Raw genomic sequence first — 25,272 nt, forward strand, 5'->3', positions numbered from 1 at the left:
TCCTGAATTCCACCCTTGATCATTGCATCCATGATTTTCCCTATTACTGAAGTTAGACCGGCCCATTGGTAATTTCCCGTTACACTCCTAGAACCGCCATTATGCTCCAATTTACACCAATCCAACGGAATCTCTCCTGAGTCCAGTGATGCTCTCATAACTAGCCTTAATAGTTCAATGCACTCACTTGCTGCCTCCTTTAAAATTATAGGGTATATTGCATCAACCACAGGAGCCTTACTCACCTGTGGGTGCAAAAGGTTTCTCATTAAATCAACATGTGAAATTTGAACAGCATTAATTACTTTTTTTTTTTTTTTCCAATTTCACTCGCATAATTTCTCATTGATGTGATGGGTTTTTCTTCTGTAAATATCGATGCAAAGTAACTGTCGAGTTCATCTGCAACAACAGTTGGGTTTTCTAATACCCCAACTGTTGGGGTATCTAATACTATCCCACGCAATTACATATGCATCCAATCTGATTTGTCCTTCTCTTCTTTGCATTTATATATGTGAAGAATTCCTTAACTGCACTCTTTGCTCTCTCTCAGACTCAGTAAAGATACTATAGTGAAAATTATACTTTGCTGAATAAAACGTCTTTCTCCTTCAAAATATGATGAACATAATTCAACCATGGAAGACCAACATGGAACAGAACATCAGTGTTCTGCAAATTCTTTCCAAAATAAGAAATTGCCTGACTCCAATGAGTTTTTAAAAGATGAACTTTAGTCGGAAATTAATGAAATACTTTTAACTATTTTTGCTAAAAAAAAAAAGTGAGCCTAGAAAATATGGACTGAGATTGTCTACGATTATCTCAGTACAATAGTACCAGAATAGAATCCAAAAGGGTGTTTTCTGCCTCCTTTCATACGATCATACTATTGATTGCTTATGTTTCTTAAGAGCTCACTTTATTTGGACAGGTAATGTGGATGCGTAAACATAACTAAACTTTACAGTAACAATATGTATTTCTTTGTTTTTAGAATAGTAACTAAAAACAAAAAAATACATATTGTTACTGCAAAGTTTATTATTAAAGTATTTTTAATGATTTTTTTCAGAATATTTATTATTGCAATAAATGGTTATTTAAAACTTGAATTCAAGTAATTACAGTACTTGTTTTTTCCTTACTTTATTGCACCTAACTCTCATCAAAATTTATTGAGAAAAACATTTTTTTTTTGGAATACCGGTATTAAGATTTTGACCAGTATTGTAGACCCTAGTTGGAACGAGTACAGAGAAGGTCAACAAGATTAGTGAATGGAATGAAGGGTTATTCTTATGAAAAAAAGGCTCAAGTTTTGCAGATTAGTGTCTGGATACTAGGCACCTGCAAGGTGATCTGATTGAGGTGTATAAAGCCTTGAATGGTTTGAGCATTCCCAATGCTGATAGGATCCTTCCTCTTGCTCAGAATAATCACCTGAGAGGGCATAAATTCAAATTGAGGAAAGACTTGTAGGATAGATGTGCGGAAGTTTGCCTTTAGCCAGCGGGTAGTTGATTGGTGGAACAGACTTCCATCTTTTATTGTGGAAGTTGATAGCCTAGAAAAATTTAAGGCTCAGCTGGACAGGTATTTGGAATGAACGGAGTGATGGAATGGGAGCTTTTTTTTTTTTTTTTTTTTTTTTTTTGCTGATGCTGCATAAGCTTGCTTTCTTGCATCGTATGCCTCTGAAAATGCTATGTCCAGCTCGGGATCCTGGACTTCCCAACAATTTGTGTGGAGAGGCTTACAGAAGGTACGCCTCTTCACAAATTTGGTCAATACCAAATTTGTACTAAATCTGACATGCTGGCATTACTTTTTAATATTTTTGTTGCTGTATTTTGAGAAACAAATTTGAATTAAAAATGTCAATTACACTAGAAGGTATGTTTTGCACAATGCTTTTTTTTAACATATATGATGGTTATGCATGTGATTATAAATACATAGAGCCTATTTCATGCTCTTAGTCATGCACATGCTACAGAAGGTAGGTCTCTCCATTCGAATTTGGTCCATACCAAATTTGTACTAATAAAGATCTGACATTGTGGCATTACTTTTTAATATTTTTGCTGCCTTATTTTGAGAAACAGTTTTGAATTAAAAATGATATTACATTAGAAGCTATGTTTTGCACATTGATTGTTTTATTTTTTTATTATTATTATCATCATTATTATTATTTTTTACTACACATATCAGATGGTTATGCATGTGATTGTAAATACATAGGGTCTGTTTCATGCTCATAGTCATGCACATGCTTCAGAAGGTAGGCCTCTCCATACAAATTTGGTCCATACCAAATTTGTACTAATAAAGATCTGACATTGTGCCATTACTTTTTAATATTTTTGCTGCCTTATTTTGAGAAACAATTTTGAATTAAAAATGCCATTACACTAGAAGGTATATTTGCACTATACTTTTTTTTTACGTATATGATGGTTATGCTGTTGTTGTTGTTTGGTTTTTAGGAGCATTAGCAGCTAAGGCCATATATTGCTCCGGGGGGATATGCGGTGGTCATTCTCTGACCTTTCCGCATCCTCCGTATTTGGTGGGCACGGGCTCGAAACCTGGTCTAACCGAGAAGCCTGTGCTATGCACTGCTGCTCATGGCTATGGAGTTGCCGATGGTTATTATGCATGTAGCATAGAGCATATTTCATGTTCTTAGTCATTCACATGCTACAGAAGGTAGGCCTCTCCACACAAATTTGGTCTATACCAAATTTGTACTAATATAGATCTGACATGGTGGCATTACTTTTTAATATTTTTGCTGCCTTATTTTGAGAAACAATTTTGAATTAAAAATGCCATTACACTAGAAGGTATGTTTGCACAATGCATTTTTTTTTTTTTTACCTATATGATGGTTATGCTGCTGCTGTTGTTTTTTTTTTTTCGGAGCATTAGCAGGTAAGGCCATATGCGGTGGTCATTCTCCGACTTTTCCGCATCCGTATTTGGTGGGCACGGGCTTGAAACCCGGTCTAATCAAGAAGCGTGTGCTATGCACTGCTCCTCCTGCCCACCTGGCTACGGAGGCGGCGATGGTTATGCAAGTGATTATAAATACATAGGGCATATTTCATGTTCTTAATCATGCACATGCTATAGAAGGTAGGCCTCTCCACACAAATTTGGTCCATACCAAATTTGTACTAATAAAGACCTGACATGGTGGCATTCCCTTTTAATATTTTTGCTGCCTTATTTTGAGAAACAGTTTTGAATTAAAAATGCACAATGCTTTTTTTTTTTTTTTTTTTTTTTGTAATACATGATGGTTATGCATGTGATTATAAATGCATAGGGCATATTTCATGTTCTTAATCATGCACATGCTACAGAAGGTAGGCCTCTCCACATAAATTTGGTCCATGCCAAATTTGTACTAATAAAGACCTGACATGGTGGCATTCCCTTTTAATATTTTTGCTGCCGTATTTTGAGAAACAATTTTGACTTAAAATGCCATTACACTAGAAGTTTGCACAATGCTTTTTTTTTTACATATATGATGGTTATGCTGCTGTTGTTTTTTTTTTTTTTAGGAGCATTAGCAGCTAAGGCCATATGCGGTGGTCATTCTCCGACTTTTCCGCATCCGTATTTGGTGGGCACGGGCTTGAAACCCGGTCTAATCAAGAAGCATGTGCTATGCACTGCTGCTCCTGCCCACCTGGCTACGGAGGCGGCGATGGTTATGCATGTGATTATAAATACATAGGGCATATTTCATGTTCTTAGTCATGCACATGCTACAGAAGGTAGGTCTCTCCACACAAATTTGGTCTATACCAAATTTGTACTAATAAAGACCTGACATGGTGGCATTCCCTTTTAATATTTTTGCTGCCTTATTTTGAGAAACAATTTTGAATTAAAAATGCCATTAGACTACAAGTTTGCACAATGCTTTTTTTTTTTTTTTACATATATGATGGTTATGCTGCTGCTGTTGTTGGTTTTTTTTTTTAGGAGCATTAGCAGCTAAGGCCATATGCGGTGGTCATTCTCCGACTTTTCCGCATCCGTATTTGGTGGGCACGGGCTTGAAACCCGGTCTAATCAAGAAGCATGTGCTATGCACTGCTGCTCCTGCCAACTGGCTACGGAGGCGGCGATGGTTATGCATGTGATTATAAATACATAGGGCATATTTCATGTTCTTAGTCATGCACATGCTACAGAAGGTAGGTCTCTCCACACAAATTTGGTCTATACCAAATTTGTACTAATAAAGACCTGACATGGTGGCATTCCCTTTTAATATTTTTGCTGCCTTATTTTGAGAAACAATTTTGAATTAAAAATGCCATTAGACTACAAGTTTGCACAATGCTTTTTTTTTTTTTTTACATATATGATGGTTATGCTGCTGTTGTTTTTTTTTTTTAGGAGCATTAGCAGCTAAGGCCATATGCGGTGGTCATTCTCCGACTTTTCCACATACTCCGTATTTGGTGGGCACGGGCTTGAAACCCGGTCTAATCAAGAAGCGTGTGCTATGCACTGCTGCTCCTGCCCACCTGGCTACGGAGGCAGCGATGGTTATGCATGTGATTATAAATACATAGGGCATATTTCATGTTCTTAATCATGCACATGCTACAGAAGGTAGGCCTCTCCACACAAATTTGTACTAATAAAGACCTGACATGGTGGCATTCCCTTTTAATATTTTTGCTGCCGTATTTTGAGAAACAGTTTTGAATTAAAAATGCACAATGCTTTTTTTTTTTTTTTTTTAATACATGATGGTTATGCATGTGATTATAAATACATAGGGCATATTTCATGTTCTTAGTCATGCACATGCTACAGAAGGTAGGCCTCTCCACACAAATTTGGTCTCTACCAAATTTGTACTAATAAAGACCTGACATGGTGGCATTCCCTTTTAATATTTTTGCTGCCTGATTTTGAGAAACAATTTTGAATTAAAAATGCCATTACACTAGAAGTTTGTACAATACTTTTTTTTTTACATATATGATGGTTATGCTGCTGCTGTTGTTTCTTTTTTTTAGGAGTATTTGCAGCTAAGGCCATATGCGGTGGTCATTCTCCGACTTTTCCGCATCCGTATTTGGTGGGCACGGGCTTGAAACCCGGTCTAATCAAGAAGCATGTGCTATGCACTGCTGCTCCTGCCCACCTGGCTACGGAGGCGGCGATGGTTATGCATGTGATTATAAATACATAGGGCATATTTCATGTTCTTAGTCATGCACATGCTACAGAAGGTAGGTCTCTCCACACAAATTTGGTCTATACCAAATTTGTACTAATAAAGACCTGACATGGTGGCATTCCCTTTTAATATTTTTGCTGCCTTATTTTGAGAAACAATTTTGAATTAAAAATGCCATTACACTAGAAGGTATGTGTGCACAATGCTTTTTTTTTTTTTACATATATGATGGTTATGCTGCTGCTGTTGTTGGTTTTTTTTTTTAGGAGCATTAGCAGCTAAGGCCATATGCGGTGGTCATACTCCGTATTTGGTGGGCACGGGCTTGAAACCCCGTCTAATCAAGAAGCGTGTGCTATGCACTGCTGCTCCTGCCCACCTGGCTGCAGAGGCAGCGATGGTTATGCATGTGATTATAAATACATAGGGCATATTTCATGTTCTTAATCATGCACATGCTACAGAAGGTAGGCCTCTCCACACAAATTTGTACTAATAAAGACCTGACATGGTGGCATTCCCTTTTAATATTTTTGCTGCCGTATTTTGAGAAACAGTTTTGAATTAAAAATGCACAATGCTTTTTTTTTTTTTTTTTTAATACATGATGGTTATGCATGTGATTATAAATACATAGGGCATATTTCATGTTCTTAGTCATGCACATGCTACAGAAGGTAGGCCTCTCCACACAAATTTGGTCTCTACCAAATTTGTACTAATAAAGACCTGACATGGTGGCATTCCCTTTTAATATTTTTGCTGCCTGATTTTGAGAAACAATTTTGAATTAAAAATGCCATTACACTAGAAGTTTGTACAATACTTTTTTTTTTACATATATGATGGTTATGCTGCTGCTGTTGTTTTTTTTTTTAGGAGTATTTGCACCATATGCGGTGGTCATTCTCCGACTTTTCCGCATCCGTATTTGGTGGGCACGGGCTTGAAACCCGGTCTAATCAAGAAGCATGTGCTATGCACTGCTGCTCCTGCCCACCTGGCTACGGAGGCGGCGATGGTTATGCATGTGATTATAAATACATAGGGCATATTTCATGTTCTTAGTCATGCACATGCTACAGAAGGTAGGTCTCTCCACACAAATTTGGTCTATACCAAATTTGTACTAATAAAGACCTGACATGGTGGCATTCCCTTTTAATATTTTTGCTGCCTTATTTTGAGAAACAATTTTGAATTAAAAATGCCATTACACTAGAAGGTATGTGTGCACAATGCTTTTTTTTTTTTTACATATATGATGGTTATGCTGCTGCTGTTGTTGGTTTTTTTTTTTAGGAGCATTAGCAGCTAAGGCCATATGCGGTGGTCATACTCCGTATTTGGTGGGCACGGGCTTGAAACCCCGTCTAATCAAGAAGCGTGTGCTATGCACTGCTGCTCCTGCCCACCTGGCTGCAGAGGCAGCGATGGTTATGCATGTGATTATAAATACATAGGGCATATTTCATGTTCTTAATCATGCACATGCTACAGAAGGTAGGCCTCTCCACACAAAATTGGTCCATACCAAATTTGTACTAATAAAGATCTGACATGGTGGCATTACTTTTTAATATTTTTGCTGCTTTATTTTGAGAAACAGTTTTGAATTAAAAATGCACAATGCTTTTTTTTTTTTTTTTTTTTTTATACATGATGGTTATGCATGTGATTATAAATACATAGGGCATATTTCATGTTCTTAATCATGCTCATGCTACAGAAGGTAGGCCTCTCCACACAAATTTGGTCCATTCCAAATTTGTACTAATAAAGATCTGACATGGTGGAATTACTTTTTAATATTTTTGCTGCCTTATTTTGAGAAACAATTTTGAATTAAAAACGCCATTACACTAGAAGGTATATTTGCACAATGCTTTTTTATATATATAAATATGATGGTTATGCTGTTGTTGTTTGGTTTTTAGGAGCATTAGCAGCTAAGGCCATATTGCTCCGGTGGATATGCGGTGGTCATTCTCTGACCTTTCCGCATCCTCCGTATTTGGTGGGCACGGTCTCGAAACCTGGTCTAACCGAGAAGCGTGTGCTACGCACTGCTGCTCATGGCTACGGAGTTGCCGATGGTTATTATGCATGTGATTATAAATACATAGGGCATATTTCATGTTCTTAGTCATGCACATGCTACAGAAGGTAGGCCTCTCCACACAAATTTGGTCTATACCAAATTTGTACTAATCAAGACCTGACATGGTTGCATTACTTCTTAATATTTTTACTGCTTTATTTTCAGAAAATTTTGAATTAAAACTGATATTACACTAGAAGCTATGTTTTGCACATTGAATGTTTCATTTTTTTATTATTATTATCATTATTATTATTTTTTGCTACACATGTCAGATGGTTATGCATGTGATTATAAATACATACTGTCTATTTCATGCTCTTAGTCATGCACATGCTACAGAAGGTAGGCGTCTCCACGCAAATTTGGTCCATACCAAATTTGTACTAATAAAGATCTGATGGTGGCATTACTTTTTAATATTTTTGCTGCTTTATTTTAAGAAACAGTTTTGAATTAAAAATGCACAATGCATTTTTTTTACATGATGGTTATGCATGTGATTATAAATACATAGGGCATATTTCATGTTCTTAATCATACACATGCTACAGAAGGTAGGCCTCTCCACACAAATTTGGTTTATATATCAAATTTGTACTAATAAAGACCTGACATGGTTGCATTACTTCTTAATATTTTTACTGCCTTATTTTGAGAAAAATTTGAATTAAAAATGATATTACACTATAAGCTATGTTTTGTGCATTGAATGTTTCATATTTTTTATTATTATCATTATTGTTATTTTTTGCTACACATATCAGATGGTTATGCATGTGATTATAAATTACATTTATAATCTGCTAATTTTTGCTGCCTTATTTTGAGAAACGATTTTGAATTAAAAATGCCATTACACTAGAAGGTATGTTTGCACAATGCTTTTTTTTTTTTTTTTTTACATATATGATAGTTATTAGCATTAGCATTAGTAGAGGCATTTGATGCAAGAAAGCAAGCTTATGCAGCATCAGCCAAAAAAAAAAAAAAAAACCCACTTCCACTTCACCCCTCTGTTCGTTCAAAATACCTGTCCAGCTGAGCCTTAAACTTATTTAGGCTATCAACCTCCACCACAAGGGATGGAAGTCTGTTCCACCAACCAACCACCCGCTGGCTAAAGGCAAATTTCCGCACGTCTATCCTACATCTGTCTTTCCTCAATTTGAATTTATGCCCTCTCAGGTGATTTTTCTGAGCTAGAGGAAGAATCCCATCAGCATTGAGCATGCTTAAACCATTCAAGGCTTTATACACCTCTATCAGATCACCTCGCTGGTGCCTAGTCTCCAGACACTGTAATTTGCAAAACTTAAGCCTTTCTTCGTAAGAGCACCCCTTTGTTCCATTCACTAATCTTGTTGCCCTTCTCTGTACTCGTTCCAGCAGCTCTACATCCTTCTTGAAATGAGGCCTCCAGACCTGTATACAGTACTCTAGGTGTGGCCTGACCATTGCCTTATACAAGGGAATAATCACCTCCTTATCCCTGCTGGAAAAATTCCTGTATATCATTGACAATACTCCAGGAGCTACACTTGCAGCCCGTCTGCACTGCTCAGAGAACTTCATATCTGCCTGCACAACCACCCCCAAGTCCCTTTCATTCTCTACCACTGTCAGTGTAGTACTACAGAGTTGATACGTTGCTCTGGGGTTGCTGTTTCCCATGTGTAGTACTTTACATTTGTCAATGTTAAACTTCATTTGCCACCTCTCAGCCCATCTGCTCAACCTTTCCAGATCCTGTTGCAGCAGCATAGTGTCAGTAGTGTCCTTGACAACCCTGCCAACCTTTGTATCGTCTGCAAACTTGGACATTAAGCTTTGATATACCATCATCAATATCATTTATAAATACAGAAAACAATAATGGACCCAACACTGAGCCCTGAGGGACTCCACTAATAACATTAGTCCACGATGAGCAGTGTCCATTGATTACCACTCTCTGTCTTCTCCCCCTCAACCACCCCTTTATCCATAGCAGCAATTTGCCTCCAATGTCACACTGCTCCAATTTGTGTAGCAGTCTTCCATGTGCAACATGGAAGACTGCTACACAAATTTCAAAAGCCTTTCTAAGATCCAAGTATATAATATCAAAGTTATTCCCTGCATCCAGTTCTTTTGTGACTGCATCATAGTATCCAGTATCCAATCAAGTTGGTCAGGCAAGACTTCCCCTTAACAAAACCATGCTGTGTCTGAGCTATAACTGAAGTCTTGTCTAAATGATCCTGCAGTGCTTCTTTAACCAGTGCCTCCATTAATTTTCCTGGAACAGAAGTTAAGCTCACAGGTCTATAATTACTTGTGTCAACCTTTGATCCTCCTTTGTGAATTGGGGTCACATTTGCACATTTCCAGTCTATGGGTACCTCCCCTGAGTCCAAGGAAGCTCTCTTAATTATGGCTAAGGGTTTGCTTACTTCCTTTGCTGCCTCCTTTAATATAACTACAGAAAACAATAATGGACCCAACACTGAGCCCTGAGGGACTCCACTAATAACATTAGTCCACGATGAGCAGTGTCCATTGATTACCACTCTCTCACTGGATAGATCCCATCCACCCCGGTTGCCTTTCTTGTGTTTATCTTCAACAGTTTCTCCTGCACTTTACTCCCAGTTATTTCAAGATTCTGTAGCTTACTGCTAGAGTTGAATACACCTCTGGCATTCCCCTTGCTGAATAACTCCTCATGTGTGAATGTCGATGCAAAATATTCATTTAGTTTGTTAGCTACCTGAGCAGGATCATCAACAGTTGACCCATCAATATCAAGTGGACCAATCTGATTCATCCCCTTCCTTCTAGAGTTTACATAAGTAAAGAACTCTTTGCTGTTTTTCTTTGCATCCCTTGCCAAGGATTTCTCGTAATCTGCCTTCGCCTGCCTAACCTCCTTTGTAACTTGGTTGCATATCAACTTGTATCTATCATAGGCTTCTGTGTCATGTGTTAATTTGTAAGTATCCCATGCATTTTTCTTCTCTGCCATATGCCTCATTAGTTCATCTGACATCCATTTTGGCCTAAACCTTGAACAATATTTCTTAGTTGGTATGTAAAGCCTAGTAGCTTCCAAGATAAGTTCTTTGAATGCTTCCCATTTTGAATTTGCTGTTGGTAACATTATCAGTTGGTCCCACTGTATAGAATTTAAATACTGTCTCAGTCCATCGTAGTCCCTTTACGGAAGCAATAACCCTTCCCTTTACCCCTAATGGTAGTTACCTCTTTGAGTAAATCCCACTTCAGCACACTGTGATCACTGCCACCTAGTGGTTCATTTATCTGCAGATTCTTAATGCATGAAGAATCACTGCTGATAATCAAATCAAGAGTATTACTCCCTCTAGTTGCCTCCCGAACATGCTGATGTAGAAAACAATCATCCAATAAATCCACAAAAGCCCTGCTAGTGTGTGAGTAATCAGCCCCCAAATTCCAGTCAATATCTGGGAAATTAAAATCTCCCATTATAAGACTCTCTGATTTACTGGCCCACTCTATTTCCCTGTACAGTTCCTTATTATACTCATCAGAGTCATTAGGCCTATAGCACACTCCTACTCTCAATTTTGATCTCCCAATGCTTATGTCACACCAAACTGACTCCACACTGCACTGTCCAGCGATGTCGACTGGCTTCACTTCCTTGGTTTTTATGTGTTTCTTAACTAATAGCATAACCCCTCCCCCCTTCCTATCCTGTCTATCCTTTCTGTAGATGTTGTACTCCCCAAATTGCAGTTCTGCATCCCTTATATCTGTGTGACACCACGTCTCTGATATCCCAACAATATCTGCCTTTGATGTTTTGAGCAATACCTCAAATTCATCAAATTTATTTACTAAACTCCTAGCATTGGTGTACACGCAAGTATACCTGCACCTGTTTCTATTCTTAGCTACCCTAACACAACCCATGTGTTTACGTGTACCGCAATGGCTCCCAGCAGTCTCTGAAATACCATGCATCTTGTTTTTCAGGCTTCTGCTCATTTTAATAGAAGCAGTGCAAGAATCTCTTTCACCTCTGCCAGTGCCTACTGTCAATCTATTGGTCTTTGTCTCCCCCCAAGCTAGCAGTTTTCTGACCCACTTAACACTGCCTCGATAGCATCAGCAAATATTCTTGCACCCTTTCTATTTAAGTGTATCCCATCCCTGTAGAAGCAATCTCTCCTGTTAACAAGTACAGTCCAGGCTGAAAAAAATTCTACCCCTTGAGCCTTGCACAATCTTTCAAGGGCCGAATTGATCGACAAGGCTCTCATCATATACTCCCTCCTATCGTGTCTGGGCAGAATTGCAGACACTTTCAAATTCAACCCTAATTCTCGGCTTTTGTTCAACAGTTATGCTGTTGTTGGTTTTTTTTTAGGAGCATTAGCAGCTAAGGCCATATGCGGTGGTCATTCTCCGACTTTTCCGCATCCTCCATATTTGGTGGGCACGGGCTCGAAACCCAGTCTAATCAAGAAGTGTGTGCTATGCACTGCTGGTCCTGCCCACCTGACTATGGAGGCGGAGATGGTTAGGCATGTGATTATAAATACATAAGGCATATTTCATGTTCTTAATCATGCACATGCTACAGAAGGTAGGCCTCTCCACACAAATTCGGTCTATACCAAATTTTGAAAAATAATTTTGAATTAAAAATTACATTATACTAGAAATAATCAAAACCAACCACAAATCAAGATCAAAGCATGAAATTCATACAAAATTTTGTTAATTGAATTTATTCTTCTGACAACTGCCATCCTTTTCACAAATGGGACAAACATTATTACACCAGTGCTTTTCAAAGCTTTATTCAGCCCAATGAAACATTTTATTTTTCATTTACCAGTATACATTGACATGTAAAAACCAAACAGTTGTATATGAAAAGTAGCACTCTTCCCAGTGATTATGCTATCACATAAACTTAAAGTAGAGTGTAGTGTATTCACTCTGCAGAAGTTCTGCTTGGTGTTGATTTTTAACTACTCTTCCAATCTTTACATCATCTGCAAATTTAGATGTCACACTCTCTATCTCTTCATCGATGTCATCTAAGAAAATCAAAAGCAACAGTGGTCCCAATACTGATTCTTGGGGAACCCCACTACTCACATTAACCCAATCTGAAAAATGACCATTTATTACAACCCTCTACCTCCCGCCCCGAAGCCATTCTTCTATCAATCGAAGGATTTTCCCTTTGATTCCAGCTTATAAAATGACAGCTCATGTGGGACCGAGTTAGATGCTTTGCTGAAATATAAATAAGCAATGTTGAGAAGGAGGTTTGAACTCGAAGCCGTCATGTGCTCTCCTTTCGAGTGCACCATTACAAGTGAAATGTGAGAATTCCTGAAATCCAGCTCACGAGTGACCCAGTCAAAATAGCTAATAGTAATTAAGTAGTAATTGAATGTTTTAAAACCATGTCCAACATAATCTTCGTGATATATGTGGACACTCCCACATATATCATACTGGTATATTATATGGGATATACTCGGCACTCAAGCTATTGGCACATGGGCAATACAAACCATCCAGTACTCCACCACAGTAGGCAGATAAGTTGTAAGTGAAAAACACTAATTTAACTATATTTGCTGCTGTGATCAAAGCAGCAGTCAATACAATAATGCATTATCCACAAGTACAGTTAGACTGCACATAATCTCTAATTGGTATTAAAGCTACCACTTAGAGATTACTCTAATGTATGACTGCGCTCATTGATAACACCGATTGCAAGAACACCAGTTAACAAGCTATTCACATTAAATCAAAAATTGAGACTAGTTCAGGCTGGTCACAGAGTAGACCTCAATTAGACTGGGTAATCAGACACATGTCATGCCTTCCTGCTCCAAACAATAGATTCTTCCCCCCCCCTCCCCCAATGTAATGTCTTAATATCAAACACATTGACTTTAGGGAGGTTCAAAGCTCTAGTGGGCCACCACAGTTATTAAAAAGTATTTATATGCCTAGGTATTATTAATCATCTTTCTATGTTTTTTCAAGTTCATTTCAAATAACATGTCCATTTATATAAATTGCTTTAATTTGCCCATTGCTTGTTGCCATTTATTGTCATCTCCAACTACTAGTAGACAGTTTTAATAGCTAGTGTCATGAAAATAGCTTTGAAAATCAGAAGAGGACATCTTTATACAATGGGATAATCATCTCCTTTTATTCCATGCTGGAAAAATTCCTGTATTTGGCAGGACCAGCTTTGGCTTACAAAAGCCAAAATTTAAATGTTCTGGAAGTTGGTGAAATTGAATTAGGCGATACATAAATTGATGTGAAGGATATTATTGTAAAGTTTTTTTTTTTTTTTTTTTGGTTTTTTTTTAACAAAATTTGAAATTTTCTTGAAATTTAATCCACAAGCCCTCACATATTCAGGCAACTCACTCTTGAACGGATTAATATTCCTAGACTAGTTTCATGGATGGTGTTAGAAACAGATACTAAACAGGAAACAGATAAATTCAGTTATATTTAAAAAGTTAAGCACATAAAAATAAAAATTTATTAATGTAGAATTGAAATTTCTGTGATCACACTAAAACTTTCCCAGACCTTGGCTTGGGCCAAAAGAAAGCATCTGATGGCAGGTTGATAACTGAATAAGTTCTGCTATGACCAAAAACATCAGAGAATGATTAGGCCACATGTTGAGTATTACGTACAGGTCCGAAAGCCTCAATTTAAGAAGGATGTAGGTCTGTTGTGAGTGCAGAGAAGAGCAACATGAGATTAGTCAAGGATGCAGAAGGGTACTCTTACCGTAAAAGACATCCATTCTGCAAATTGCAGTGTTTGGAAACGAGGCCCCTATGAGCAGACATGATTGGAGTGTTTAAGGCTTTAAATGGATTGAGTGAATTAACTGCTGTTGGTTTCCTTACTGTTTGTTTATGGGCTTTATGGCACAAGGGCAGCAGGGCCATAATGCCACGTATCCTTACTTTCTCAGACACCACACATTAGGGAACATAGATTTAAGTTGTAACAGGATGGGGTAGGATGTGCAAAATTTTTATTTCAGCCATAGTGACTGGGTGTCAGAACCAACTTCCATGTGGTGTAGGGCTATTGGGCAGTTTGAATCATATTGATATCCCCTTCGTACCTTATATCCTGATGAAAAAGAGGATTGATTGAAAAAAGTGTGAGAATTATAGAGGGATCACACTAGTCATATGGGGAAATTGTATGAAAGAATAGTGGAGATGAGAGTATGAGAAAAGGTAGAAAGTAGGATGAGGGAAGAGTAAGAGTGGCTTCAGAAACAACAGATTGACCACGGATCTAGTTTGTGCTGTGAAACAAATGATGAAAAACATTGAATATGGAAGGGATCTGTGCAGAGCTTTTTTTGAATATTGAAAAGGAGCATAATAGCATAGAGAGAAGTAAGGTATGGGAAGTGTTAAGGAAACTGAGTAGGAAAGTCATTGATAGTGTATTAAAAGTCTATACAGAGGGACTGAAAGCTGTCCCTCTGTATAGACAAAATGAAAATGATTACGTTTGCTGGTGAGGTTGGGATACAGGACCAGGTGGGAAATTGGGTGGAGGAAGCAAAGAAATACAATTTAAAGTTTAGTGATGCTAGGAGCGATACAATGAGAATGACAAGGAAGGAGAGGATTAACATCTTTATTGAGGGAAAGAAGATAAAAGTGGATGGTTTCAGATATTTAAAGAAGAATGATTACAAGAAATGATTGAGAGGAACAGACTGAAGTGGTTTGGTCATGTAAAGAGGATGGAGGATAAAAGACTGCCAAAGAGGATGTTAGAAATGAAAATGGAGAGTAAAAGACCAAGACAAAATGAAGGCTGAGAAGAAGATAGCAAGAAGAGGAGACAAGAGATGTGGAAGGAAGAGGCATTTGCTGGAGGGAGGGAGGGAGGGAGGGAGGGAGAGAGAGAGAGAGAGAGAGAGAGAGAGAGAGAGAGAGAGAGAGAGAGAGAGAGAGCTAAATGGAGAAGACTGCTTTCCTGTTGACCTGGCAAGAAGCTGGAACGAGAGTGGATAAGTAAGTGCAGTAGAACGTCGGTTATCCAGAATAATTTGAAAGGCTGATTTTCTACCATTAATAAAAAGAAATTCAATTTGAATTTCTTTTTATTAGTGGTAGAAAAATGTGTATTATTTGAGACAAATGTGTATTATTCTACAAGAGCATTTGTCTGTTTTATACATCGTATATTGTGCATTATAGCCACAGTTGCTGATATACCAAGAAACTCAACAACAACAATGTATGTCTGGTGAAATGTTAATGGGACTAATGGGTTTTCTCGGAAACCATGAGTGATAGTTTAGTCATTTGCTTCCGTGAACTAAAAAGTTTTCCATGACATATTTTGTCCTCTTCATTTCATATTGTGTTTAGATTAGTTCCAGATTCGGTAAGAATAATATCGGCCCGAAACTCTGCAATTTATTATTTTTCTCGCTAAAATGTCAACAAAAAGAACATCACTGAAATGGGAAGGAAACCAGGAAGAATGCGATATAATCAAATTGATATTATTAAGGAACCTGAGAGATTTAGCAGCAAAAAAAAAAAAAAAAAAAAAAAAGTCACATAAGTGCAGTAAAGTAAGCAACAAGAGATTAAACAAAAAACAATAACATTATTTCAAAAAATTACTTTAAATTTTTTCCACATAAAATATGCAGTAAAATACCTATCTGAATATACATACATATGTAAATGTGCAAATTCATATTTTTCATGCTATTTAAAAGTCTTTTTCTTTTACCTTAATTTATTATTTATTTAATTTTACCTTACATTCAATTATCCTGAAGAGGTCTGACATTAATTATTCCAGATAACCAAGGCGCTGCTATTTTGTTCTATTAATGATGGAACAAAATTAGTTTTATATACTGGAAATATTTTACTAATTTCCAGGCTTAGCATCCAAGTACCCTTATCTTTCAGGGTCAGATTAATATTATTTGTATTTTAATATACATAACTTATGTATAGATAAATATGCTTTACAGTTTGTGAATGAATATTTCTTTTAAAATGATGTTTTAGTTTGTGTACTGATAAGTAATCTTTTTAATTGTGAATGCTTTTGTATAGAGTCGAGTTTGGGAAAGAACTGGGACATGCCCTGGAAGCAGATTACCACCAGAAAGTACTGATGAAGTTTGTCCTAAAGGACAAAATAGCAGGCAATATTATGACTGCACATCAAACATTTGTCCAGTTTTCAAGTCAGGACAATAAAAATGCAATTGTATTTGTTGCAGAGCCAGATAACAGTGATGTATACAAATTTGATGTGGTAAGTGCTATTGCATTATGATGATATTTTCCAAAGCAACATTTAGTTCAGGTTTTCCAACTCTAGAAAATTCCCACTTGATATATTGAAGTTGTGTAATGTACTGTGCTCAATTATTAAATATCATACCTTGTGGTTAAAAACTTCCTTACTGTACTAAACAAGTGTTTACCAAAACTACCACATAATGTTCACGTGATGGGTAGCTATGGGATAGGATTTGTATGGTAGCAAATTGCTTTCCTGTGGTAAGTAGGGGCAATGCACAGGCGAAGTTAGTCAGCCTATTGACATTAAATTTGGTGTAAAGGTACCCAAGAATGGTTTAACTATTGTGTAATATTGTATCTTACCATTTTCCCCCACTTGAAAATTCTGCATAAAATTCTCTTACATCATTGATCTGAGAGTACTATAGGAACATACAGTGATATTTTTACCTCTAGCCATGGCTATAGAGACTTGGTCAAAATATCCACACATCTCAATTAACTAGCATTTTAAAGTAGTCATGTGTGAGGAGTGGTCCAAGTGGATGGAGGCACCAAATGAGATTCAATACCAATGTGAAAAATGGGGTGCTAACAATTTCAACAGCAATACAGCAACAGAATGGGACCAACTGATGCTGCTACTACCAGCTAATTCTAAATGGTAAGCATTCAGAGAAGAAATCATACACTACAAGGCTTTTTATACCAACTAAGAAATACTGTTCAGGGCCTAGACCTAAATGGATCTCAGATGGACTAATGAGACTTGTGGCAGACAAAAAAAAATGCATGGGATGCATGTAAATTATTGGGTGATACAAAAGCCTATACTAGTTTTCAATCAAGGCACAAAGGAGGTTAGGCAGGTTAAGACAGATTATGAGTAGATTTTGGAAAGGATGCAAAAAAACCCAGCAAATCCTCTTTAATGTTTACTTAAGTAAACACTAGAAGGAAGAGGATGAATTACATTAACCCATTCTGTTAATGATTTAACCTATTCAATTTGTCAGGTTCTGACAAATTTAATAGGTATTTTGCATCTACATTCACACATGAGGAATTCTTTAGGGAAGGGGATGCCAGAAGTTTATCATATTCTAACAGGGAGGTATACAAGGTGTGGCTATGAAATAATAAGACTGTTGCAATAAAATAAATGTAATGAAATATTTTGTATATTACAAGTTATCCCCTTCAGAATGCCTTGAGCTTACAAACACTGACTGTTCCATACATTACTTCTAAGCAGAGAAACATTTCTGGGATCATCTTCTGTAAGCCCTTTTAACACTTTGGTTGTTTTTTTTTGAATGACTTCAGTGTACTGAAAATGAGTTCCCTTAGGTACACTTTTCAATTTAGGGAAGAAGGAAAAGTCACAAGGGGCTAGGTCTAGTTTAATCAATTCCTATTATTTGTGCGGTAATTAACTTCTTTAATTAAGTCATTAACAAAAGCAAATTAACATATTTCATTATAGATATTAATTAGCTTTAACATCTAGTCGGAAGACTAGATGTTAAAGATGTTGGACCAGTGGTGTCCAACCTACTGTACGAGAAAAATTTTTATGTGGCCCTCTCGGAAAATGAAGTAAAACAGCATTTTAAATTTTATAAATTATCAACTATATTCTTGTTAAATGTTAAGTTTTGTTCAGTAAATGTTACTGTGCATTGTACTTAATAAAGTTTTCGATTATTTTCAATTTTAGGTGTATCATATTTATTTATTCATCCTAACATTGAAAAGCACTGATTCTTTTCAGTTTGTAAATTATCCAAAGTGAGCATTTAAAAGCAAAAGTATTTTTTTAAAAAACAAAAGTCATAATTTTAATGAAATCTAAAAAATAAATCACTGACCTAGATTTGTTGAACATAAAAGTGGTGGAAATATGCATTTTTTATATATTGCCTGAAAATAGAAACTTCCTTTTACATGTAACAAGATATGGAAAATGTAACACACTAATTTTTCTCAAACCACTCAGTGTGGCTTGCGAAACAAATCTAATTTTGAATATGTCCCCTGTATGGGAAAAGGTTGGGCACACCACTTAAATTTTACGCATCAAAGAAATGCGTAAAATTTAAGACATATAGAAGGTTTTCCATGTATTGCGAAATTTCAAAAAGTAACACATTTGCATCTTGAACTATGTGTGGGTGTCATTTTTCACCTTCAGGCTTGGGAAATGTGATCTGATAAGACATTTACAAACAAATAAACATAAGAACAGTGTAAAGTGCATAGAAAGAAATGCTAAAATAGATGTAGCATTTCATACTGACGACGATGATGTCATATATGCCAGATGTTTGCATTTATTTTATTTGAAGAGTGCTAAATAGAAGATATATTTAAGCAATTTCAACTGACGAATTCCACTGAAGTAATAGTTTCGAGCGTGTGTGTGTATATGTTGCCTCTCTTTGGTTAAATGTGTAACTAGACTAGTAGAGCTCTGGCAACCTTTGACTAGTCTGTTTAAATGTTCCTCTCTGATGCCTCAAATAAAGCAGTTTGCTTGTTTCTTTATAAATGTTATGCCAATGTTTGAAAATCTGAACACAGCTCTTCAATATAATATGCCTCATGTTCTTATACTTTAGTCATTACTCCTAGATGTGTCGAAGGATGTTATGTGCAGTTTTTAAATGTCCCACTTCCATTTTGGAAGATGATTGCCATAACAAACTAAACCAGGATAATTTTGACAAAACAAGAGAAAATTTTGTTCTTTATTGCTGCATGTGACTACATGGTGCACAAGTTACCACTGAAAATTGATGTTCTTTTAAATACAAATATAGCACAAATTTCATAATTTGGCAGTGCATCATTTTCAATTTTGAAAATTTGTGGACAAGTTTCTAGTATTGATGTTGTTAAAGGTAAAGAAATAAATAATTTTAAAAATTCTGCCAGTTTTATTCAGATCCTAACAGATGCTATTTATGAAAGAAAGAAAGAATTGATGTACAGCATTCTTTGGTTTGGGAACTGGGAAGTGTGCAAAGGGATCATAAAATATAACAGAATAATTCCAAGTTGTGCATTTTCACAATTCTTCATAGCAGTTTATTTAGGTGACCCGTATTCCAGAAATGATGAAAAGCCTTTAAAATGTCTAGAGCAACTGCTTGAGTTTCACCAAACTTTCCCATTGAATTTGTCCATAGATGTGTAACATGAACGAATATATCACCAGTGGATCGACACTTATAGAATCCATACTGGTGATCGTTGATCAGGTGGAAGGTTCCTGGATAGATTAGGAGTTGGCATATAGATTTCTCCATTAATTTGTAAAGAGTAGAAGTAAGCACAATGGAACAATAATTGGATGGAAGGGATTCATTCACCCTTTTTAGGAACTGGCTAGATATAAGCAAATTTCCGAGCAGATGGAAAAACCCTAGTGGAATCAGAAAGTGTAAAAAAGGCAACATAGAACAGGAGTAAGCTGAGGAGCACAAGCTTTAACAACAAGTGGAGAAATAACATCAGGCTTCTTATTATCAAGACTTAAATTGTTCTGACCTTTTGATTGAAGACGACAGGCAGAATTAATGGAGTGTACTGGGAAGTAGGATACTAGCAGGTGAGCTTTTATTTTTAGCTGAGGTGGAAAAAGAACCATCTGAATTTGACAGAGGTGGGAATAGAGACAGGCAAAAGTTGCAGCCATTAGCCTTGGCAAGAGGCCAGAATGCCTGCCTACCATTTGGACAAGAAGCAAGTTTTATACTTTTAGCCTGTTCAAAATCTAGTTTGGACTCATTATAACTGCAATTGTTGTGAGCTTTGGTGTAGGCAGAAAATTAACCTGAAGATTTGGATGCAAGCCAGTTGTGATATGCAACATGCTTATTTTGAACAGCTTTAGCATGTTTGTTGGAAAATCCAAAGTTTACATAAAGAACAAGAATTTAAGATGGAGTGTGCATTAAAGGATTTCATCGCAGCAAAAATAGTTTCACTGACACAGTTGGAGCAAAAGTTGACATCAGAAGATTTGAAACAGTAATCCGACCAAGAAAAAGAAGAAAAATAAATCTTTAATATAAAATAAAAGAAAATCCCATTTTGCATTATTTAATACAAACAACACTAGGTTGAGAATAATCACAAGAGAAAGGCTCCATTGGAGAAGAGACCACTGAGGTGCCTAGTGGACCATTCACCTTGACCGTGTACTTCAAAAGATCAAGGCTGTTGGGTGTATGGTTAGGGATGGTCTGGTATTTTGATAGATAAATGAGCAATCTGTGTAAGGTCATTAGTAATTTAAAATGCCCCAGCATCTCAACCAGCTGGAGTTTTGAACATTAAAACAACCACCAAGAAGAATTGCCTCATTCTTGGGAAAGTTGGACTGGAGAAAATCAAGTTTCAAGAGGAAGTCAAAGAATTGCAAGTGATTAGTGGAGTTGGGAGAATGATAGAGGCAACAGATGAATTTAATAGAATGGGGCAGAGAGATTTTAACCCAAAGAAGATTGAAAAGAGGATATTCTAAATTAGTCTATGAGAGAGAATATCAGAGCAGACATTTGCACAAGTAGCACCTTTGAAGCAAATAGCATTAGCATTAGTGGCAAATGAAGCAAGAAAGTGAGCTTACACTGCAAAAAAAGACAATTGCCATTATACCTATTCATTCCCTCCGGTAGTTTTAGTTCTTCCTTGAATTTATTTAAGCTATTAACTTTCACAATATCAGAAGAAAATTTGTTCCAACAATCAATCAATCACTGGCTAAAAGCAAACTTCCACACATGTATTCTACAACCATCCTTATTCAGTTTGAATTTCTGCCCCCTCATGTGTAGTCTGAGCAAGAGGAAGAATCCCATCAGCATTGAGCTTGCTCAACCCATTCAGTGCTTTAAACACCTCATTCAGATCACCTGACAAGTGCCTAGTCTCTGGACCAGTGGTTTTCAACCGGGATGCCGTAACAACATTCCAGGAGTGCCACGTAATTTGGGTTTAAGTTACTTAAACTTATTATTTTTTAATTTATATGTTTATTTCATTATAAAAAGGTATACAGTATCTTTTTAATTTTTTGGTGATCTATAATTGATGTTTACTTAGTATTATATAAAGAATAAAATTATATACTGTATATATATATAATTTGTATTATGAAATGTAATTTTTATAATTATATTATTGTAATAAATATAACATATTTTTTAATATTTTATATATATATATATATGTCCAAATTATATAAGTTATAGTGTAATGTAAGTACCTCCATAGTTTGAAAATCGATGTAACCCCTGACCAACAGTACCTCCAGTATACATGAAAAATTACATGAAAAATATAACATATTAGATTAATTAACATAATAAGCCTTACATGGGAACCCATTTTGCAAGAGACTTTGTCGAGGGCTAAACTCCTACAAAATAGATACCCTTGTAGTAGTAGTAGTAGTAGTAGTAGTGGCACTTGATGCAAGAAAGCAAGTGTAGGAGCTTATGCAGCATCAGCCAAAAAAAAAAAAAAAAAAAATCACACCATACCCTCCAAATGCCTGTCCAGTTCCTCCTTAAATTTATTTAACCTATCAACTTCCACAACGACAGATGGAAGTTTGTTCCAGCAATTAACCACCCGCTGGCTAAAGGCAAATTTCCGCACATCTATTCTACATCTATCCTTTCTTAATTTGAACTTATGTCCCCGTAGGTTCGTATTCTGAACAAGTGGGAGGATACCATCAGAATTCAGCGTGCTCAACCCATTCAAGGCCTTATAGACCTCAATCAGATCACTGCGCAGGTGCCTAGTCTCCAGACACTGCAATTTGCAGAACTTAAGCCTCTCTTGGTAAGAGGATCCCTTCATTCCCCTCACCAATCGTGTTGCTCTTCTCTGTACACGCTCAAGCAAATCTACATCCTTCCTAAAATGAGGCCTCCAGACCTGTACGCAGTACTCAAGGCGTGGCCTGACCATTGCCTTATACAGAGGGACAATCACCTCCTTTTCCCTGCTAGCAAAATTCCTATATATCATTGACAAAACCCCATGACCTGCCCTAGCAGCCTGTCTACATTGCTCAGAAAACTTCATATCTGACTGCACAATTACTCCCAGGTCTTTTTCATTTTCTACCACCTTAAGTGTAGTACCACACAGTTGGTACGTTTCTCTGGGGTTACTTCTACCCATATGCAGTACTTTGCATTTGTCAAGGTTAAACTTCAGTTGCCACTTCTTAGCCCATCTGCCCAAATTATCTAGATCCTGTTGCAGTAGCACACTGCCATTACTGTCATTAACAACCCTGCCAACCTTCGTGTCATCTGCAAACTTCGACATTAAGCCTGATATACCTTCATCAATATCATTGATAAATATACAAAACAACAGTGGACCCAACACCGAACCCTGTGGGACTCCACTAATAACATTAGTCCACGAAGAGCAGCACCCATTGATTACCACCCTCTGTCTTCTCCCACTTAACCATCCTTTTATCCATTGTAGCAACTTACCCTTAATACCATTCTGCTCCAATTTGTACAGTAGTCTTCCATGCGCAACAGTGTCAAAAGCTTTCCTGAAATCCAAGTATATGATATCAAAATTATTTTTTGCATCCAGTTCCTTCGTGACCACATCATAATAACCAATCAAATTTGTCAGACAAGACTTTCCCTTAACAAACCCATGCTGTGTCTGAATTATTGCAGCAGTCTTGTCTAGATGATCCTGCAATGCATCTTTAACCAGTGACTCCATTATTTTACCCGGAACAGAAGTTAAACTAACTGGTCTGTAATTATTCGTGTCACCCTTCGAACCTCCTTTGTGAATTGGGGATACATTTGCACATCTCCAGTCCGTGGGAACCTCCCCTGAATCCAAGGATGCTCTCATAATTATGGCTAAGGGTTTGCTTAGTTGCTTTGCCGCCTCCTTTAATATAACTGGATAGATCCCATCCGCCCCAGGTGCCTTTCTTATGTTTAACTTCAACAATTTCTCCTCCACTTTGCTCTCAGTTATTACAAAATCATTAAGCACACTGCTACAATTTGATAACCTTCTTCCATTTTCAAACTGTAATGATTCCTCACGTGTGAATGTAGATGCAAAATACTCATTCAGTTTGTTTGCTATCTGAGCAGGATCATCAACAGTCGAACCATCGATGTCAAGTGGACCAATCATATTCAGCCCCTTCCTTTTAGAGTTTATATAAGTAAAGAAATCCTTGCTGTTTTTCTTAGCATCTTTTGCCAAAGATTTCTCGTAATCCGCCTTTGCCTGCCGCACCTCCTTTGTGACCTGATTACAGACTAGCTTTTATCTGCTACAGGCTTCTGCGTCGCCTGATAATTTATATGCATCCCATGCATTTTTCTTCTCTGTCACGAGTCTCGTGAGCCATCGGTTTCTGTTATCATCTGCCTGTATACCAAATCCAATATCCATAATAATGGATAATTTAAAATTAAAAATTTTAAAATTATAGTGAAGCTATAAATCAGTATAAATCTAGCCGTCCAATATGGGGAAAGTCTAACCAAAATTTGTAAGAATACAGGCTGGATGATATTTAGCCCGACCGATAGCTGCAACATTATAAGCACAACTGAGAAATTATTAATATTTGCTGAACAATTTGCAGAAAAATAGCAAATTTAGCTAACTAAAGGCGAACGGAAAGCAGAGTAATTAAAGCAATAGTACCTCACTCCCCCTCAAATTACTCTAATAGTTCGTGAGATATGAAAAATTAAGGCAAGAGGATAGATAAAAGTGAAACAGTAAAGAAAAAGCAATTTATCGATATTACATCGGATTAACCGGGAGTGTAAATTCCCAACCCTAATAGTAGGGATCCTGGTTAAGTAGTAAGAGCCAGAAAATATATCAGAATGTGAAAAGCAACCGAAAAAATGGAATGGCTAATTCCTAAGAAAATTTACTGTAAATCTAACGTCAAAGATTAGGTAGTGGCAAACATTCTATAAAGCTTTAAACAACAAAGGAGGGAATGTCGCTAAACAACAAAGGAGGGAATACCGTAGAACCAGTATGTATGTCCAAATTATATAAGTTATAGTATAATGTAAGTACCTCCATAGTTTGAAAATCGATGTAACCCCTGACCAACAGTACCTCCAGTATACATGAAAAATTACATGAAAAATATAACATATTAGGTTAATTAACATAATAAGCCTTACATGGGAACCCATTTTGCAAGAGACTTTGTCGAGGGCTAAACTCCTACAAAATAGATACCCTTGTTAGAGTGAGCCATCGGTTTCTGTTATCATCTGCCTGTATACCAATTCATTACCGTAGCCAAAGGCGGGAAAAAACTAAAGCAGCAGGCGTTTAGTTTTTTCCCGCCTTTGGCTACGGTAATGTATGTAATGTAGATTCTCTGACGGGAACATACTGGTTCTACGGTATTCCCTCCTTTGTTGTTTAGCGACATTCCCTCCTTTGTTGTTTAAAGCTTTATAGAATGTTTGCCACTACCTAATCTTTGACGTTAGATTTATAGTAAATTTTCTTAGGAATTAGCCATTCCGTTTTTTCGGTTGCTTTTCGCA

General features: G+C 36.8%; 1 protein-coding gene across 1 annotated transcript in view; it reads left to right on the plus strand.

The window, feature by feature from the left end:
- Positions 1-25,272, plus strand: part of OstDelta (oligosaccharide transferase delta subunit) — a 279,105-nt gene that overhangs the window by 183,904 nt on the left and 69,929 nt on the right. Inside the window, exon 12 of the mRNA XM_090384636.1 lies at positions 16,472-16,676. Coding sequence (XP_090240762.1) covers positions 16,472-16,676 — 205 coding nt within the window. The remainder of the gene's footprint in view (positions 1-16,471; positions 16,677-25,272) is intronic.

Source organism: Mastigoproctus giganteus, chromosome 11 (assembly GCF_048544385.1).
Source record: "Mastigoproctus giganteus isolate SK-2022 chromosome 11, ASM4854438v1, whole genome shotgun sequence".
NCBI classification, from domain to species: Eukaryota; Metazoa; Arthropoda; class Arachnida; order Uropygi; family Thelyphonidae; genus Mastigoproctus; species Mastigoproctus giganteus.